The sequence below is a fragment of the Halichoerus grypus genome, chromosome 2, assembly GCF_964656455.1.
Source record: "Halichoerus grypus chromosome 2, mHalGry1.hap1.1, whole genome shotgun sequence".
NCBI lineage: Eukaryota > Metazoa > Chordata > Mammalia > Carnivora > Phocidae > Halichoerus > Halichoerus grypus.
Genome location: NC_135713.1, coordinates 143,989,939 through 144,008,778, shown reverse-complemented (window position 1 = coordinate 144,008,778; position 18,840 = coordinate 143,989,939). Strand labels below are relative to the sequence as shown.

Here is an 18,840-nt window from a genome sequence, read left to right as displayed (position 1 = left end):
TATTTTACTTAAGCTAGTGTTAAATTTGAGCAAGCTGCATTCTTTCATTGCATTTAAGACGAATTCCTTTCCACCAAAGCTTAATGAGTGTACGTTTGCCGTTGTGTTTTCCTTCATGGATCGGAACTTCCATTTGTTAACTCGCATGCTTTGGTGTGTTAAGTACGTTTCCTTCCCCATCAACTTTACGGTGTTTAAATTAAGCACTATCAGGGTATTTGATCTGCCAACTGTTCTCCTTAGTGCCCTTCTTGTAATTCATGTAACTTAATTGGGGCCCTTTTCTCCCTTGTAATCCAGTTTGCCATTCTCACAACACAGTCTTCCTTTTCTGAAGTTGCAGTTTACCTAGCTACGAGCCTGAAATCCTGGTCTTTAACTTCATCAGGAGTTGTGAGTGGGGAAAATTTCAACTGGCCACCTTATCCAATTACAGTGGAGTCTTGTTACTCACAGTGGTTAAGTTCTGTGTAGTCACCTGGAGGATGGTATTACCAGATACTTGCTCCCATAGGAGATACATGGTTAGGTTCCTACGAGCTTATGGCCACAACATTTTCATCAGCTGATCAATACGTAAGCTTGTATTAGGTTTATTTTTTTTTTTTTAAAGATTTTATTTATTTGTCAGAGTGAGCACAGGCAGGAGAAGGGGCAGGCAGAGGGATAAGCAGGCTCCCCACTGAGCAAGGAGCCCGATGCAGGACTCGATCCCAGCACCCTTGGATCACGACCTGAGCCGAAGGCAGACGCTTAACCAACTGAGCCACCCAGGCATCCCTTGTGTTAGGTTTGAAGATACCTTATTTAATGTATATCGTCAGCTCCTTAACCTTAAACACGTGGACACTGTAACTGATGCCTGAAGGCAGCTTACCTAAAACACTGGGCACGTCACAGCCTTGCACTTAGCATTTCAGCATCATGCTTGGGGGCCATGTAAACCCCAAATCACCCACAAAAAGCACAAATATGCAAAAACTGTGGCACTCAATAGTGTATAAGGCACTTTTTCACTTTGTGAAAGGTGGAGCAAGAGGCCAGAGTGTTGCCTTGTTGGACCTCATCTCAGAACTGCTCTGGGTGACTACTGTTTCTGCTATTCTGCCTGTTAGTGAATGAGTGACAGCTGCAGGAGTTGCTTTGGGGTTTACAAGTAAACTTGAGGGAGTAGAATCCACAAATACAGAGTCTAGGAAAAATGGAGATCAACTGTAATTGCTCTTCTAAAATGCCAGTTTTAGAGATTCACTCAAGATTTTTTCTTGTTTTTTTCTAAATCTACGTATGTGGAGGTAATAATTTTGATTTCTTCGTAGGTATGTTAATTACACCTGGTCCCTTTAGTGTTTGCTGATCACCCCTCTGATTTCAGGGAACACTATTTAGATTCCCCCTGTCTCCTGGTATTTAACAATAAAGGATTCTGGACACTTTAGAATGGAATTACTTCTCAAAACACACCTCTTAATTTAGGTCAGGATAATCTCTGCATTTCTCAAGTCACAAAGCTGCTTAAAATTGAATGTAAATTTTTGGGTGCATATGAAAATGTACAGTTTTATGGAGAAATAAGTAGATAACCTCAGAATTTCAAAAGGTAACTGTCTTTTGTTCATAGACCTCTCTCAAAAATTAGAGACCTTAATTTCTTGGATTACATAGTTCCACCAGTAGAGATTTATCTAATTGAGGAATTGTGGTGGGGCAAAGGATATTCATATTTAAATTTTTAGTAGGAAACCAGTAGGATTGGTTTCAAAATATAGTGGTAGTTTCCCCATAATGAATGAGTGTATCTGTTAACCCTCTTAGCCTGTGGATACTGGATACTAATCTTATTTTGCTATTTGCCTAAGTAGAAATGAATATTTTATTGTTTAAATTTGCATATGTTTTATTACTGAAATCAACATTTTTTTTTTTTATAACTGACCCTTTTGTTTGTTCTTGAATAATTTACTTGTTCTTATCTGTTGTTCATTTTCCTAATTTTGTTTTACTTTTTATTTTTCATCATGGACCTCACATAAAAAATCCTGAGCGTAGGGACTTTGTATTTACCATTCTGTCCCCACACCAGCACACCAGTCACTGAAAGTTGACTGAATAAATGAATGTTATCTCTTTGACTGCCATACGTGGTGGCATCTCCACATTATAGAGGTTTTGAATTTAAATGAATTGTGTTTTCATTTTTGGATTCTAGGATTTGAGTTATGTTTAGAAATACTGTCTTCCATTACTTTTCTGGTTTTTTGGCACTAGAGATTCATTTCAGTTTTACTTCTCTGTATATGGTAGAGATCTGAGTCTTCCCTCTCCCTTCAGCCCTGTATGATTGATACATTTATATATGATTCCTTATACTTGATTCCCCCCCCCCTTCCCTTCTTCACAGACTTCTTGGTTTCCTTTCTGGTTACCTTCTTGATTGAGAATTTTGTATCCTTCCTATTAAGTTCAGGTATAAAAATGCATTTCTCAAGTCCTTCTACCTTTTTTTGTTAAGTGGTGTCTTGAGGATGAAACATGCAAAACATGCACTCAATAGTTTGTGATGTTTTAAGTATTTATATTGAATATTAGCTGTGTGCTTTAGTTTTATGAACTAAAAAGTAAATAAATTTGTTTTACAAATAGGCTATGCTGTAAATTCTAATTTTTACACAGTAAGGAAAGACACTTTCTCAGATCAAGATAGATTTTGTTACACAGCTGTATTGAGGTATAGTTGACATGTAATAATCTGCATGTATGCAAAGTGAATGATGTGATGCTATATTTGGATCTATGTATACATCTTTGAAACCATCACCACATTCAAGGAACATATCCATCATTCCCCCAGATTTGTAATTCCTTTCCCCTACCTCCTTCATTTCTCCATCCCCTTCCCCGATCCCAGGCAACCACTCTTCTGGATTGGTTTACATTTTGTAGAACTTTTATATAAAGGAAGTGATACAGTATGTCCTTTTTTTTTCTTTTTGGTCTAGCTTCTCTACTTATTTTGATACTCATCCACGCAGTTGAGTTTTTAATAGTTCATTCTTTTTATTACTATTCCATTATTTGGATATGCCAGCGTTAGTTTATCCATTTACTTGTTGTTGAACATATTTGGATGGTTTCTAGTATTTGGCTATTACAAATTAACCTACATTTATGTACAATTCTTTGTAGAGGGTGTAACTTATTTCTCTTAGGCAAATACATAAGAATGAAACTGATCGTCAGGAAGTTAAGGTTTTTTAAAAAACTCAAACTGTTTTTGCAGAGTTTTTCTTATTTTACATTCCTACTAGATATCTTTGATCCATATCCTCACCAACACTTGGCAAGGTGAGTCTTTTTAGTTTTAGCCATTCTTCTGGGTGCGTACTTTATTTTACAACCTTGCTAGTGGTATCTAATTGTGGTTTTAATTTGCATTTCCCTAACGATGCTGATGTTGAGCATTTTTTTCATGTGATTATATGCCATGTTTATGTCATCTTTGGTGAAGTGTCTGTTCAGATGTTTTACCTGTTTTGAAAATTGGGTTGTGGGAGCCCAGGTGGCTCAGGTCCTGATCCTGAGGGTCCTGGGATTGGGCTCCCTGCTCAGCAGGAAGTCTGCTTCTCCCTTTCCCTCTGCCCTTGCTCTCGCTCTTTCTCTCACGTGCTCTTTCTAATAAATAAATAAAATCTTGAATCTTTGAAAATTGGGTTGTTTTCTTAATTACTGAGTTTTGAGAGTTCTTTATATAATAAGTTCTAAAATCAGGGGGCACCCGGGTAGGGCTCAGTTGGTTAAGCGACTGCCTTCAGCTCAGGTCATGATCCCAGGGTTCTGGGATCGAGCCCCACATTGGGCTCCCTGCCCAGCGGGGAGCCTGCTTCTCTCTCTCCCTCTGCTTCTCCCCCTGCTTGTGCTCTCTCTCTGACAAATAAATAAAATATTTAAAAAAATAGTAAGTTCTGAACTCAGGTAGTGTTAGTCTTCCAGCTTTCTTATTTTTCAGAGTTGTTTTGAATTTTGTAAGGCCTTTGAATTTCCATGTGAATTTTAGAATCAGCTTGCCAGTTTCAGACATGCTGGCATTTTGATTGTGACTGTGTTGACTCTCTGTAAATCAGTTTGGGGAGATATAATATCTTAATGATACTGAATCTTCTGATCTGTGAACACTGTGTATCTCTTTGCTTACTTAGGACTTCTTGGATTTCTTTCAGGGTGTTTTGTAGTTCTTAGTACACAGGTCCTGCACATTTTTTGGGGGTCAGATTTGCCTCTGTTTCATAATTTTCGTTCTGTTGTAAATGTTATTTTAAATACCGGTTTCTGATTGTGTGTTGCTATATATAAAAATACAGTAGATATTTTGTATATTGATACTTTATTCTACAACCTTGCTAGACTCACTTAGTAGTAGTATTTTTGTAGATTCTTAGGATTTTACATAGGTGATTGTGCCATTTGCAGATAAACATGACTTCTGTCTTTCCACTTTAAAATTTTTCTTGTCTTATTGCATTGGCTAAAACTTCCAGCGTAATTTGAATGGGAGTGGTGATAGTGGAACATATCTTGCTTTGTTTCTGATCTTAGGAGGAAAACATTTATTCCCTTCCCACTAACCTTCTTATGGATGCCCTTTGTCAAGATTGAAGAAGTTCTGTTCTATTCTTAGCTTACTGAGAGAGCTTTTTTTTAAAATTTAATTCATGATTTGATTTGATTAAGTGCTGATTTTAAATGTTGATTTTGTCAGATGTTTTTCTGTATCTACGTAGATGATTCTCTTTTCTAAGAAAAGTTTTTTGAATCATTTTTTTTCCCCAAACGTTTAACAAACCTTGGATTTCCTGGCACAAATCTTACTTGGTCATTATCCTATTAATATATTGTTGGATTTGATTTGTATTTTTTTTTTTGTACTAGTTTTATTTGGTTTTGGTAAACTAGTGATGTTCGCCTCATAGAATGAATTGGAAAGTATCTTTTTGTTTTCAGTTTTTTGGATCAATCTGTAGAATTGTTACTAGTTCTTCCTTAAATGTTTGGTTGTATTCACCAATGAGCATCTCTGGTTCTCGAATCTTGTTTGTGGGAAGGTTTTTATCAAATACATTTACAATGTTGTGCTACCATCACTACCACCCATCTCCGTAGCTCTTTTTATCTTGTAACTTGCCTTCATTTTTGAAAGATATTTTTGCTGGGTTGCTAGGTTCGTAGGATTTTTTTTCTTTCAGTACATTAAAGATTTTGCTCTGCGGTCTTCTCTCTTGCATTGTTTACAAGTAGAAGTCTGCAGACCTTTTTATCTTTGTTTCTCTGTGTAATTATTTTTCCTCTGACAGCTCTTAAGATTTTCTGTTTATCATTTGTTTTAAGCCGACGATGAAGATGTGCCTTCCTGTAGTTTTCTTTCTTGCTCTTCATGGAGTTTTCATGTACTTGGGGTTCATTGAGCTTTTTGTGTCTGGGTTTATACTTTTCATCAGAAGTGGAGAATTTTCTGCCTCTCTTCATCAACTTCTTTTTCTTTCTTTCTGGTAATAGCTTGAGATATAATTTACATAATTTACCCACTTAAAATGCACATTTAGTGGTTTTGTATATTCACAGAATTGTGCACCCATTACCACAATTTGGCATTTTCATTGTCCCCAAAAGAAACCCTGTACACATTAGCAGCCATTCCCCATTTCATCTCAACTAGCCCGCCCTTGGTAAGCATTAATCTTTCTTTCTGTCTCAGTGGATTTGTTACTCTCCTGGACATTTCAGGTAAATCGAATCCCATAATATGTGGTCACCAGCTTTTTCCATTTAGCAAAATGTTTTTAAGATTTATGCATGTTTTAGCATGTATTAATATTTCATATATTGTTGAATGAATATACCACATTTTATTTATCCATTGAACTGTTGATGGACATTTGAATTGTTTCTGCTTCATGACTCTTAAGAATAATTCTGCTATGAATACTCGTGTGTAAGTTTTTGTGTGGACTCATTTTTTCCTTTCTTTTGGGTATATACGTAGGAATGAATTGCTGGCTCATGTGGTAACTTGTGTTTAACCTTTTTGAGGAGCTGCCATACAATTTTCCGAAGTGGCTTCATTACTTTATGTTTCTACCAGCAGTGTATGAAGGTTCCAGTTTCTCTACTCCTTGCCAATACTTGTTATCATCTATGTCTTTTTTATTATAGTCCTCTTAGTGCATATGAAGTAGTGTATCATTGTTCTTTTTGATTTGCCTTTCCCTGATGGCTGGCGATACTGAGCATCTTTTCATGTGCTTATTGGCCACTTGTATATCTTCTTTGGAGAAGTCCCTGTTTGTTCTTTGCCCACTTTTAAATTGAATTATTTGTCTTTTTTTACTGAATTGTATCAGTTCTTTATATATTCTGGATGCAAATGTCTTAATAAATCTATGATTTTCAAATATTTTCTCCTGTGGATTGTCTTTTCACTTTGTTGATGGTGTTCTTTGAGGCACAAAAGGTTTTAATTTTGGTGAAGTACAATTTAACATATTTTTTTGTTGCTTGTGCTATTTAGTGTCATATCTAATAAACCATTGCATATTATCAGGTCATGAAGATTAATGCCTCTGTTTTCTTCCAAGAGTTTTTGAGTTACTTTTTGTATATGGTGTGAGGTAAGGGTTTAACTTTATTCTTTTGCATGTGGATATGTAGTTGTCTTTTGGGTTTATTTCTTAAGTTTTTTTTTTTTTCTGTCCCCAACTCATACCTGTTTTGGGGACTTCAATTACAAATATATTAGGCTGTTTAAAGTTTCGAGGAGTGCATGGATGTGAATTTTTTCAGTATTTTTCTCTCTCTCTGTTTCATTTTGGGTAATTTTATTGCTGTATCTTCATTTTAGACATGGTGTTCAACTTTTTAGAAGTTCTGTTTGGGTGTCTATGCTATCTTGTATCTCTGGTTAACAAGTTTAGTCTTCTAGTTTCTGACTGTATAGAATACAGTTACAGTAGCTTCCAATAACCGTCTACTAATTTTATCATCATTCTCTCTTCTGAACTGGTTTTGATTGTTTTCTCTCTTCATTATTGCTGTTATTTTCCTCCTTTGCATGCCTGGTAATTTTTTATTGGGTGCCAGATATTGTGAATTTTGCCTTGTTGGGCGATGCATATTTTTGTATTCCTATAACCTGTATTGAGCTTTGTTTTGGGATACAGTTAGAATCAGTGTAATTCTTTTGAGGCTTGCTCTTTTAACTTTCTTAGGTGAGAGCAGAGTGGTCTCTAGTCTAGGACTGATTTTCTAAGTCCAGCACCTTATGAATTATGAGGTCTTTTCCTTTTGTAGTTGGGAACACCAGCTAGCCTCAGTTCTGTGTAAACCTGGGGATTGTTGTTTCTACTCCTTTTGGGTGTTCCTCTGGCTTAGGCAATTTCTCCCATTTTTATACTGATCAATACTCAGCTGAAAACTTGAGGGGGGACCTTTTTCCCATCTCCAGACTTCTTTGTCTGTTCATCTCTCTCCTCTCTGGTACTCTGCCTTTGTAAATTCTAGTCATCTTAGCTTCTCTGTCTCCAGAACTTGGGGGAGATCACTGTGCTGCCCCTGGGATCCCCTCCCTGTGCTGTTGTTCACAGGCTGAGACAGTTGTAGGGCCTGCCTTGTTAGTGATCCTTCAGGGGTCACTGTTATGCACTGGTTGATGTCTGATCTCTGAAATTTGTTGATTCATGTATATTGTCTGGTATGGTAGTTGTTCAGGTAGGATGGTAAATTTGGTCCCTGTTACTCCATCTTGATTAGAAGTCTCAAGATTGCTTTTTCAGCCAAGAGAAAATCAGTTCGTAAAGACTAGTGTGTTTCCATTACATCTGTTTGTTTCATTCTGTCTCAGACTAGATCCTGGACCATTAAAGAGATTGCGGGAAAGTTCTTAATTCTTAGATGGATTGTAGAAATGGTTGTCATCTTATCAAAATGTACCAAAGTACTGATTTAATGTTGCATTGAAAGAAATTATTCTTTTCTTAGTTACTGAATCGTGTGTCTACTACTGTTTGATCATATATTTATGATTTCATATCTGTAATATTTCTGGGCAAGTATTTTTACTTGTAATTATTCAGTACAGCTTTTTTCTTGTTACATGATTTTTTTTTTTTTTTTTAAGATTTTATTTATTTATTTGAGAGAGAGAATGAGATAGAGTGAGCATGAGAGGGGGGAGGGTCAGAGGGAGAAGCAGACTCCCTGCTGAGCAGGGAGCCTGATGCGGGACTCGATCCCAGGACCCCAGGATCATGACCTGAGCCGAAGGCAGTCGCTTAACCAACTGAGCCACCCAGGCGCCCCTTGTTACATGATTCTTGATGGAATTATCACTTGGGTACTCTGGTCTTAAAACTTCGCTAAGCTGAGAATATATTATTTACCTTTTGTTTTCAGTCAGAATTCTTGTTTTCTAGAGTATAGCTAAGAAAAGCATCTGAGATACTGGATTTGATTTTTTGGGGGCATAATTTTAAATTAATCATGTTAAAATACTGGATTTATCATCAGTATAAGTTATTTGTACCGTTTCTTTCATGTCATAGTTAAGGCAACCTTAAAGGATAAAGTCTTAACTATTGTGCTCTTAAAAATGATGATGCAATCTAAATGTTGAGGTTTTTTTTTAGTTTGCTAAGGAGAATTTATAACCTAGTCGTAACAGTGTATTGTCCTTAGAATAGGTAAGCTTTCTCCTGTTAAACCCTTCCTCACAATTTTTTAAATGATAAATTATTACTCATTGAAACATCTAAACGTTCCTTAATCCAGGGACCAGATTGTAGAGACCACTATATAATCCTTTCCCCATTTTTTTCTTCTCTTACAGGAAAAGTAAGAAGCTTAAGCTCATCTTTGTGGTCCCTCACTCACCTCACAGCTTTGCATCTGAGTGACAATTCTCTGTCCCGCATTCCTTCAGACATTGCCAAGCTCCACAATCTGGTATATCTGGACCTGTCCTCTAATAAAATCCGGAGTTTACCGGCAGAACTCGGAAACATGGTATCACTCAGGTGTGCAGATTCGATTTCCTATGACTTTATACCCCCTAAAAACAAAAGAGAGCATTTATTTGCCAGGAAACAGCACTACCAATTAAATGGTATTTGAACAAAAGCAAACATAACTATAAAGTTTTCTGGGAAAATTGAATGTCAACCAACAAATAATAAATCCAGTAGATTCATTGCCTAAAATTTGTTTTATTACTATATTTTGTGTAATATACTTTATTCTTAAACAAGATTTTTGGACAAAGTGGGGGTCAACAAATAGAAGGCAGTTATGTTATCCCACATAATGAGAGATGGTTGTGGTGCTTTTTCTTCTGAAATTCTGGGGCACCACACCATGGCTAACAGAGGGTCCCAGAAACCATTGCTAATGAGCGAAAACTTTTTGGCCATCCCTGGGCTTGTATGCATGATAGTAATAAAGTCTGGACTTGAAAGAAGCTAAAATTAGTCATTAGATTTGGTGGACTGTAATGTGGAGTATAGGACGTAGATAGGCTGTGAAGTCACACAGTTCAATTTGGAATCCTGACTTTGCCATTTGCAAGGTTTGTGAATTTGGGCAAGCTCCTTAACCTTGCTGAGCATTTTGTTCTGTATACAGTTACTGTATAGTAGTTACCTAGCCAGGGCTGAGATTAGATATATCTGAAAGAATGAGTAAGAAGCTACTAGCGCCCTGCCTGACACATACTGTATTTAATAAATGGTAATTGCTATTTATTTTATTATGTCTGTTTTGTAAGGTAGATGGAACCTACTCAAGTTGAATATAAAGCTAATTTCTAGTTATTATATTAATCCTAATGAAAATCTTGCCCCCATTTCATGTTACCTGCCTTTTTTCTGATTCCACTGGCTTTTATGTTGCCTGCTGCCATTTGCTGCATAGTAAAAAGGAATAAGGACCTTGTGACAGTTTCTTTATTGCTCCTAGTCCAGCTTTTTGACATTGTTTTAGGCTTAATTACTGAGTATATACTATGATCATTTTTAATCTCCTTAAAAGACCTCCTTTCCCATGTGATATATGTGGAAATAAATGGGAACAAATTATTTAGAACTAGTTGTTCTTGTTCAGTTTATGGCCTCACCAACCTCTGGTTCACTAAGTAATAACCAAGGTTCATTTATTTATTTATTTATTTTTAAAAAAGATTTTATTTATTTATTTGACAGAGACAGAGCGAGAGAGGGAACACAAGCAGGGGGAGTGGGAGAGGGAGAAGCAGGCCCCCCACCGAGCAGGGAACCCAATGCAGGGCTTGATCCCAGGACCCTGGGACCAAGACCTGAGCCGGAGGCAGACGCTTAACGACTCAGCCACCCAGGCGCCCCACCAAGGTTCATTTAAATTCCAAGAACCAGGGATTATGGAAGTAGTACTTACTCACATTTAAAAATTGATAAATAAAACTTAATTGGAGGAAATTTAAGTGTCTCAATGTTGGGTCTTTTTTTTTCCTACTGGAGATTCCTTTTTTTTTTTTAAGATTTTATTTATTTATTTGACAGAGACACAGCGAGAGAGGGAACACAAGCAGGGGGAGTGGGAGAGGGAGAAGCAGGCTTCCTGCTGAGCAGGGAGCCCGATGTGGGGCTCGATCCCAGGACCCTGAGATCATGACCTGAGCCGAAGGCAGACGCTTAACAGCTGAGCCACCTAGGCGCCCCTGGAGATTCCTTTGATAGTTGTAGTTATCTGTACCAAAAAAATCATTAAAATAATCATTGGTAGTTAGTATAGCTGCCATTATTTTTAAAGTGAAACTTTAGTCAATTTGGAGAAATGTTAACGATAGACCTAATTTTGCAGCTACATAAGCTGTTTTCAGTTGGTGCTACACGATCATTTTAATTCTCCTTTAACAGTTCACATGTTAGTTTGTTTTCTCATTTCCACTTTCTTAAAGCTGTGTGGTCGACCCCACACGTGCTGGGTCAGTGCTGCTCCCGGGGTGGTGCAGGGACCGTGCCCGTTTGCAGACTGTGCCGTCAGCCTGCAGTCACATACACAGTGTGTGAGAGCAGTTTTGTATCTGTTAAATTTAATGCTCTTTAAAAATTAGGGCTTGTGTTTTGTTGGTCTTGTCTTTTTTCTCATCTCATTTTTCTAATTCATTTTTTCCTTGTATTTTAAAAACGTATTGGTCTGTGGCAGTTTGGGGTTATTTTGTTATGTTTTGATTTTTTACCATCAATCGTTTGAGAAGCACTGTACTTCACTGTGTAATACACACACACACGTACACACTATAGTATATTCTAATGCACTGACATTAGAATATACTATACAATTTTGTCATTCTTACGAGGTTATATTCTTAGAAACTATATTGCTGATTTTAGCTATGAGTTAAAAGGTTATATATCTTCTGACATGGAACTTTTACATCCACAGGGAACTCCATTTAAATAACAACCTGTTACGAGTTCTGCCTTTTGAGCTGGGAAAACTGTTTCAGTTGCAGACTTTAGGCCTGAAAGGTATGACTTCCCCTATTTGTGTTTCTTGTGGTTTGTATGTATGGCTTTAAGTCTAGAGAAGCTGTAAAAGGGAATCCTTTTGCCAGGGATTTGCAGGCTCACTCTTCCCCAAACTTCATCAGTTCCTTAGATATATCCCATTGATTTTCTCTCTTGTCCACTTGTAGACTGTCTCTTAATCTTCATATTCTTTTTCACTCCTAGCCCAGCTTTGCTCTCTATCCTTTGTTTCGATCAGTTCTGTGTTCTGATGATGCATTCCTGAGGTCATATTTTATTTCATCATACTATAACAGCTTTTCCCCCCCTTGTATTCAAACCTGAAAAAATGGAGACCCACAAAGTGCAGAAATCAATGAGTAAAAAATTATTGAGCCATTTGGACCTGCTAATAACAGTTTTTGATCATTTTTTAAAACTTGGTTTATGAGGACTTCATTACTCTATTAGAATTTGGGGGCATAATTTATCCAGTGAGAACTATTGGGAAATATGTTTTTTAAAGCAGCAAGATTGAAAGTCCTATTTTAATAATATGTCAATACCTAGAATTTTTTTATCACATTAAGTGATTATTTGCCAATCTTGTATCCACCTTACTCTAGAATCAGTTCCTAAAAAAACAGTCACATAATGAAGTCTTCAAGAATTGTACTCTTATTTCTTAAGAGTATGTAGATTGTAAAATGAGGTTTTATTCCTGTAAATCCATTTCATATCATAAAGGTTAACAGTAATTTCACAAAAACAAATGAAATAGAAAAATACAAATAATACATTTACAGATGTATGTAAAACCGTACTCAACAAATAACAGCTTTCTAAATGGTTCTTTGGAAAAGTGTTTTTCTGTGTGGGATGGACTTGGCTGAGGCTTCTTAAAATAGAGGTCAGAGAAATGTGAGCTGTAGATCTGTCTCCCTATTTTTTAAAATTTTCTTGTTTTAACTTTGAAAAACAAAAATGTAAAACATAGCAACGTGTATCTGTATACTGACCATAAGAATTAACAATATTTTGTCACGTTTGTGTCCGTTTTCTAATGCAAAAGAAACAGGGCATTACAGAGTCTGAAAACCCTCTTTGTTCTTCTTCAGGTCCCTTTCTCATCCCAGAGGCAGCTACTATTTTTATGTTCTTTCAGGACTTTCAGGTTTTATAATCTTGCAGTATTTATTTTACAAACCTTTGACTGTACTCATTTCTCTAAGGATTCACAAACTTTATTTGAAATGACGGTCATTGGTCACGGATTTTCACATTGAGTTGATGTGTATGAAAGCCTTTGAAGTGTTTGAGGGAGGGGAAGGGCAGTCTTTGTGGCACCTTAGTGGTGGCACCTTGAGGATCTGTTGCTCTTCCATTTCAGAAAGATCCTCTAACGTTTGACATCTAGGTTTTATGTTTCTTTCTCGGAAGGATAGTTTCACTGATTGTACCTTTTTTTTGGACAAATGCTCTTATTTTTCTGGGCTTGCCCCAGCTCACTTATTAACTTCAGACAACCACTGATTTGTTTTCCATTTCTATAGTTTTGTTATTTCAAGAATATTGTATAAGTAGAATCATGCTGTATGTAACCTTCTGAGATCGGTTTTATTCCACTCAGGTTAATTCTTTGGTGAATCACGCAGGTTGTTGCGTGTTTGCTCCTTTATGTTGATGAGCAGTGTTCCATGGTGTGGATGTATCATGGCTTGTTTAGCCAGTCACCTGTTGAAGAACATCTGGCTGGTTTCCAATATTTGGCTATTACAGATGAGGCAGCTATGAGCTGCGTACAGGGTATTATGTGAACATAAGTCTTCATTTCTTTAGGATAAATGCCCAGGAATACAGTTGGCTCAGTCACACGTTAGTGTCATGTTTAGTTTTGTAGGAATCGGCCAAACTGTTTTCCAGAGTGGCTGTACTATCTGACATTTTCACCAGTGATAAATGAGTGATCCAGTTACTCTGAATCCTCACCAGCTTGGTGTTGTCACTGTTGTTACTTTAGCCTTTCTAATAGATGTGTAGTGATATCTGATTGTGGTTTTAATGTTCATTTCCCTGTTAGCTGAAGATATTGCACATCTTTGCATGTCCTTATTTGTTATCTGTATGTCATCATCTGTGGTATAGTCTTCATGTCTTCGCCACGTTCTATCCAATTGGACTGTTTTATGCTGTTGCATTTTGGGAGTCTGTTATATATTCTAGATACTAGGCCTTTGACCAAGATGTGATTTGCAAACATTGTTTTCCCAATATGTAGTCTTCTCATCCACTTAACACGCCCAGTTCCAGCGCTGGGGGGCTTTCCCCCACACCAACAAGCCGTTCTAGGACACCAGCTAGATGTCCTGTAATTCAACTAAATTCTGACACTACGTACCTGAAGATAGCATCAGATTCCACGGATAAGGGTTCAGTCCTACACGATGACTCCTTGCCTGTGCTTCTGACCAAGGTTCCCACAACCCCTTCTTGGGTTCCATTAATTTGTTAGAGTGGCTCACAGTAATCAGGAAACCCATTTACTCACTAGATTCCCAGTTTTTTATAAAAGGATATAACCCAGGAATAGCCAGATGGAAGAGATGCATGCATAAGGCAAGGTATGGGGGAGAGGCATGGAGCTTCCATGCTCTCTCCAGGCACGCCATTCTCCCTTAACCTCCATGTGTTCACCAACCTGGAGGCTCTTTGAACCCATGCTTTTGAGTTTTTAACAGAGGCTTCATAACATATAGGTATGATTAAATCGTTAGCCTTGATGATTGAGCCAACTTCCAGTCCCCTTTTCCTCTAGGGTGGGACTGTGAAAATTCCAGCTCTCTCGTCACATGGTTGGTTCCTCTGTCAAGCAGTCTTTAGTCCTTAGGTGGGGTCTGAAAGTTACTTTGTTAACAAGAGACACCTCTACAACTTCTTCACATAGGAAATTGTAAGGGGTTTAGGAGCTTTAAGAAAGTGGATGAACACCAGATACATATATATATTTCTTATTATAAATCACAATATCATACAGGGTCTTGTATGTAGCAAAAGTTTTTAGTTTTGATAAAATTGTTTATCATTTTTCCTTTTATGGATCTTGCTTTCTGGTGTCAAGTCTGAGAATGTTTTGAATAGCTCTAGATCCCAGAGATTTTCTCCTGTGTTTTGTACTAGAGGTTTCATGGTTTGTGGTGCCTGGGGGGCACAGCAGTCAGTTGAGCGTCCGACTCTTGATTTCAGCTCAGGTCATGATCTCAGGGTCGTGAGATGGAGCCCCACATCAGGCCCTGTGCTTAGTGGGGAGTCTGCTTGAAATTCTCTCTCCCTCTCCCCCCCACTCTCTCTCTAAAATAAATAAATCTTTTTTAAAAAAAAGTTTCATGGTTTTATGTTTTACATTTAAGTCTGTGATCTATTTGGAGTTAAAATTGAGCTAAAAGAAGTGAGGATTAGTTGAAGGTTCATGCTTAGTGTATGAATGTCCAGTTGGTCTAGCACCATTTGTTGAAAAGTCTATCCTCCATTGAATTGCTTTTACACCTTTTCCCAAGATCAGTTGGACATATCTGTGTGGATCTATTTCTGGATTCTCTCTTTTCCATTGGTGTATGTGTCTATTCCTTTGCCAGTAGTTACTTGAAAGTTGAAATAGGGTAATTAAGTCTTGAAATAGGATAGACTGATTCCTCTACTATGGTTGTCTTTTTCAAAACATTTTAAACTGTTTTAGTTCCTTTGCCTTTCCATATGCATTTAGAATAACCTTGTCTCTAGTTACAAGAAATATTGCTGGGATTTTGATCGGAATTGTGTGAAACCTGGAGATCAAACTGGGGAGAACTGAATCTTCTGATCCATGAACATGCCATATCTCTCCCTATATTTAGAGCTTTGATTTTTGTCATCAATATTCTGTAGTTTTTGGTATATAAGTTATGTAAATGTTTTGTTAGATTTATTTCTTTTTGTTTGTGGTGGTTTTTTTTGAGTGATTGTAACTGATAGTGTATTAAATTTTGCTGTCCATGTGTACATTCCTGGGCATATAGAAATACAATGGGGATTTTTTGTTTTCTTTACCTCTTTCATCCATCCTCCCATTCCCCCCTTCCCTTTGGCAGCCACCTGTTTGTTTTCTGTATTTAACAGTCTGGTTTTTGTTTGTTTGTTTGCTTGTTCATTTGTTTTTTTAGATTCTACTTATAAGTGGTATCATATTTTTCTTTCTCCGTATGACTTATTTCACTTAGTATAATATCCTGTAGGTCCATTCATGTTGTAGCAAATGGCAAGATCTCTCTTTTTTTTAATGGCTGAGTAATACTCCATTGTACATATATACCACATTTTTATCCATTCATCTATGGATGGATACTTGGGTTGCTTCCATATCTTGGCTATTGTAAATAATGCTGCAGTAAACATAGGGGTGCATATATCTTTTTGAATTGGATTTTTGTATTTTTATCTTGTGTCCTCCACCCTGTTGAATTCACTTCTAGTTCTAGGAGTTGCTTTTTTTTTTTTTGTACTCTTTTTGGTAAATTTTTTAATTTGGGGGGAATTTTCCATGTAGTAGAAAATTATGTCATCTCCAAATATGGATGATTTTATTTCTTGCTTACCAATATGTCTGCTTTTTCTTTTTCTTGCCTTATTGTGCTGACTAGAACTTCTAGCACTATGTTGAATAAGAGTTGTGAGAACAGACATCCCTCTTTTTCCTGATCTTTGAAAGTATTCTGTCTTCACTTTTAAGTATAATGTTAACAGTAGGTATTTTGTGAATTGTCTTTTATCAATTTGAGGAAGTTTCCCTCTATTTCTTTTTTTCTGGAGTTTTTAATCATGAATGGGTTTTTAATTTTGTGAAATGCCTATTTTGCATCAGTTGATAGGATTATGTAATTTTGCTCCTTTAGCCTTATAATTGATTTTTGCATATTGAACCAGCCTTGTATTCCTAGAATAAATCCCACTTGGTCATGGTTCTCATTCTTTTTATTTATTGCTTACTTCTGTATGCTAATATTTTCTTAAGGATTTTTGACTCAATATTCATGAGGGGTATTTGTCTTTTATTTGTATGCTCACTGTCTGGTTTTGGTATTTAGGTAATACTAGCTTTATGAAATGAATTTGAAAGTGTTCCTTCATCTTCTGTTTTCTTTTTTTTTTTTTTAAGATTTTATTTATTTATTTGACAGAGACACAGCGAGAGAGGGAACACAAGCAGGGGGAGTGGGAGAGGGAGAAGCAGGCTTCCCGCTGAGCAGAGAGCCCGATGTAGGGCTCGATCCCAGGACCCTGAGATCATGACCTGAGCTGAAGGCAGACGCTTAATGACTGAGCCACCCAGGCGCCCCCTCATCTTCTGTTTTCTGACAGTCTGTAGAATTAGAGTTAATTCTTTTAAGTGTTTAGTAGAATTTTCCTGTGAAACAGTTTTGTCTTTTCTGGCAGTTTTTAAGATTTTATTTATTTATTTATTTATTCAGAGAGCATGCGCGAGCAGGGGTAGGGGCACAGGAAGAGGGAGAGAGAATCTCAAGTGGACTCCACGCTGAATATGAAGCCTGACGTGGGGCTTGATCCCACAACCCTGAGATCATGACCTGAGACGATCATGATCTGATGCTTCACTGACTGAGCCACCAGGCGCCCCTCTTCTCTGGTAGTTTTTAAATTATGAATTCATTTCCTTTAATAGGTATAGGGCTATTTAAATTATGTACTGAGTGAGTTCAGACAGTTTGTGTTTTTCAGGGAAATGGCCCATTCATATAAATTATTAAATTTATGTATGTAGAGTTGTTCATAGTATTCTCTTATGCTTTTGATTTCTGTAAGGTTTGTAGTGATATCCCCTTTCACTTTTTATATTGGTAATTTTTGTCTTCATTTTCTTTGTCAGTCTTGGTAGAGGTTTACTAATTTTATTGATCTTTTCAAAGAAACAGCTTTTTTAAAAATTCCTTTTTTCTGTTTTTAATTTCATTGATTCCTATTCTTTAGTATTTTTAATCTGTCTTTTTGCTTTTTCTTCTTTCTAGGTTCTTAGGATCAGAGTTGAGATTATTGAATTGAGATTTTTCCTTTTCTAACGTATGCATTAGGTCCTATAAATTTCCCTCTTGGCTCTGTGTTAGCTGTGTCCAGCCACAAATTTTGATATGGTGTGTTTTCATTTTCACTAATTCAGTGCATTTTAAAATTTTCCTTAAAACTTCCTCTTTGATCCATGGATTGTTTAGAATTTTCCAAGTGTTTCCAGATTTCCCTTTTGTCTTTTCAGTACTAATTTTTAGTGTGATTCCCTTGTGGTTGAAGAATTCTGTATGATTTGAGTTCTTTTAAATTTGTTGACGTTTGGTGGTTTATGGCCCAGGGTATGGTCTTTACATAGTTTATGTCCCTTGGGCATGCACAAGAATATGTATTGTGCTATTATTAGGTAGAATGGTCTATAAATCTCAACTGGATCCTATATATTAACCTAGTTAGTGTCTGTTAGATTGATGGTGTTGGAAGTTTTTTTGTCTGGTTCTGTCAGTTGTTGAGAGAGGAGTGTTAAAGTTTCCCAGCATAATTGGAGATTTCTCTATTGTCCTTTCAGTTCTGTTTTTGCCTAAAATATTTTTCAGTTCTGTCATTTTGTGGATGCGTGTTCAGAATTGCTATGTGTTCTGCTTTACATTATGTAGTGTCACTTTGTGTCTCTAGTAAATTTATCTTCTCTGATACCAACTTTATCTGATACTAATTAGTCACTACTGCTTTCCTTTGTTTTCATGACATCTTTTTCCATCCTTTTCCTTTCAACCTGCTTTTATAGTGTTACATTTGAAGTGAGTTTCTTGTGGACAACATACAGAACTTATCAAGTCTATTAGTGCTATCATTTTACCATTTTGAGTGAAATATTATAATCCCTAACTCTCTTGATGACTTTTTTTTTTAATTTTTTTATTGTTATGTTAATCCCCATACATTACATCATTAGTTTTAGATATAGTGTTCCATGATTCATTGTTTGTGCATAACACCCAGTGCTCCATGCAGAACGTGCCCTCCTCAATACCCATCATTAGGCTAACCCATCCTCCCACCCCCCTCCCCTCTAGAACCCTCAGTTTGTTTTTCAGAGTCCATCATCTCTCATGGTTCTTCTCCCCCTCCGATTTCCCCCCTTCATTCTTCCCCTCCTGCTACATTCTTCTTCTTTTTTTCTTTCTTAACATATATTGCATTATTTGTTTCAGAGGTACAGATCTGAGATTCAACAGTCTTGCACAATTCACAGCGCTTA

The 18,840-nt window shown here is 36.8% G+C and overlaps 1 protein-coding gene across 2 annotated transcripts in view; it reads left to right on the top strand.

Annotated features, from left to right (window-relative positions):
- CNOT6 (CCR4-NOT transcription complex subunit 6) overlaps positions 1-18,840 on the top strand; it is a 72,034-nt gene that overhangs the window by 37,673 nt on the left and 15,521 nt on the right. For both annotated transcript variants that reach the window (XM_036081164.2, XM_036081163.2), the window contains exons 3-4: positions 8,876-9,062; positions 11,464-11,549. In XM_036081164.2, coding sequence (XP_035937057.1) covers positions 8,876-9,062; positions 11,464-11,549 — 273 coding nt within the window. The remainder of the gene's footprint in view (positions 1-8,875; positions 9,063-11,463; positions 11,550-18,840) is intronic.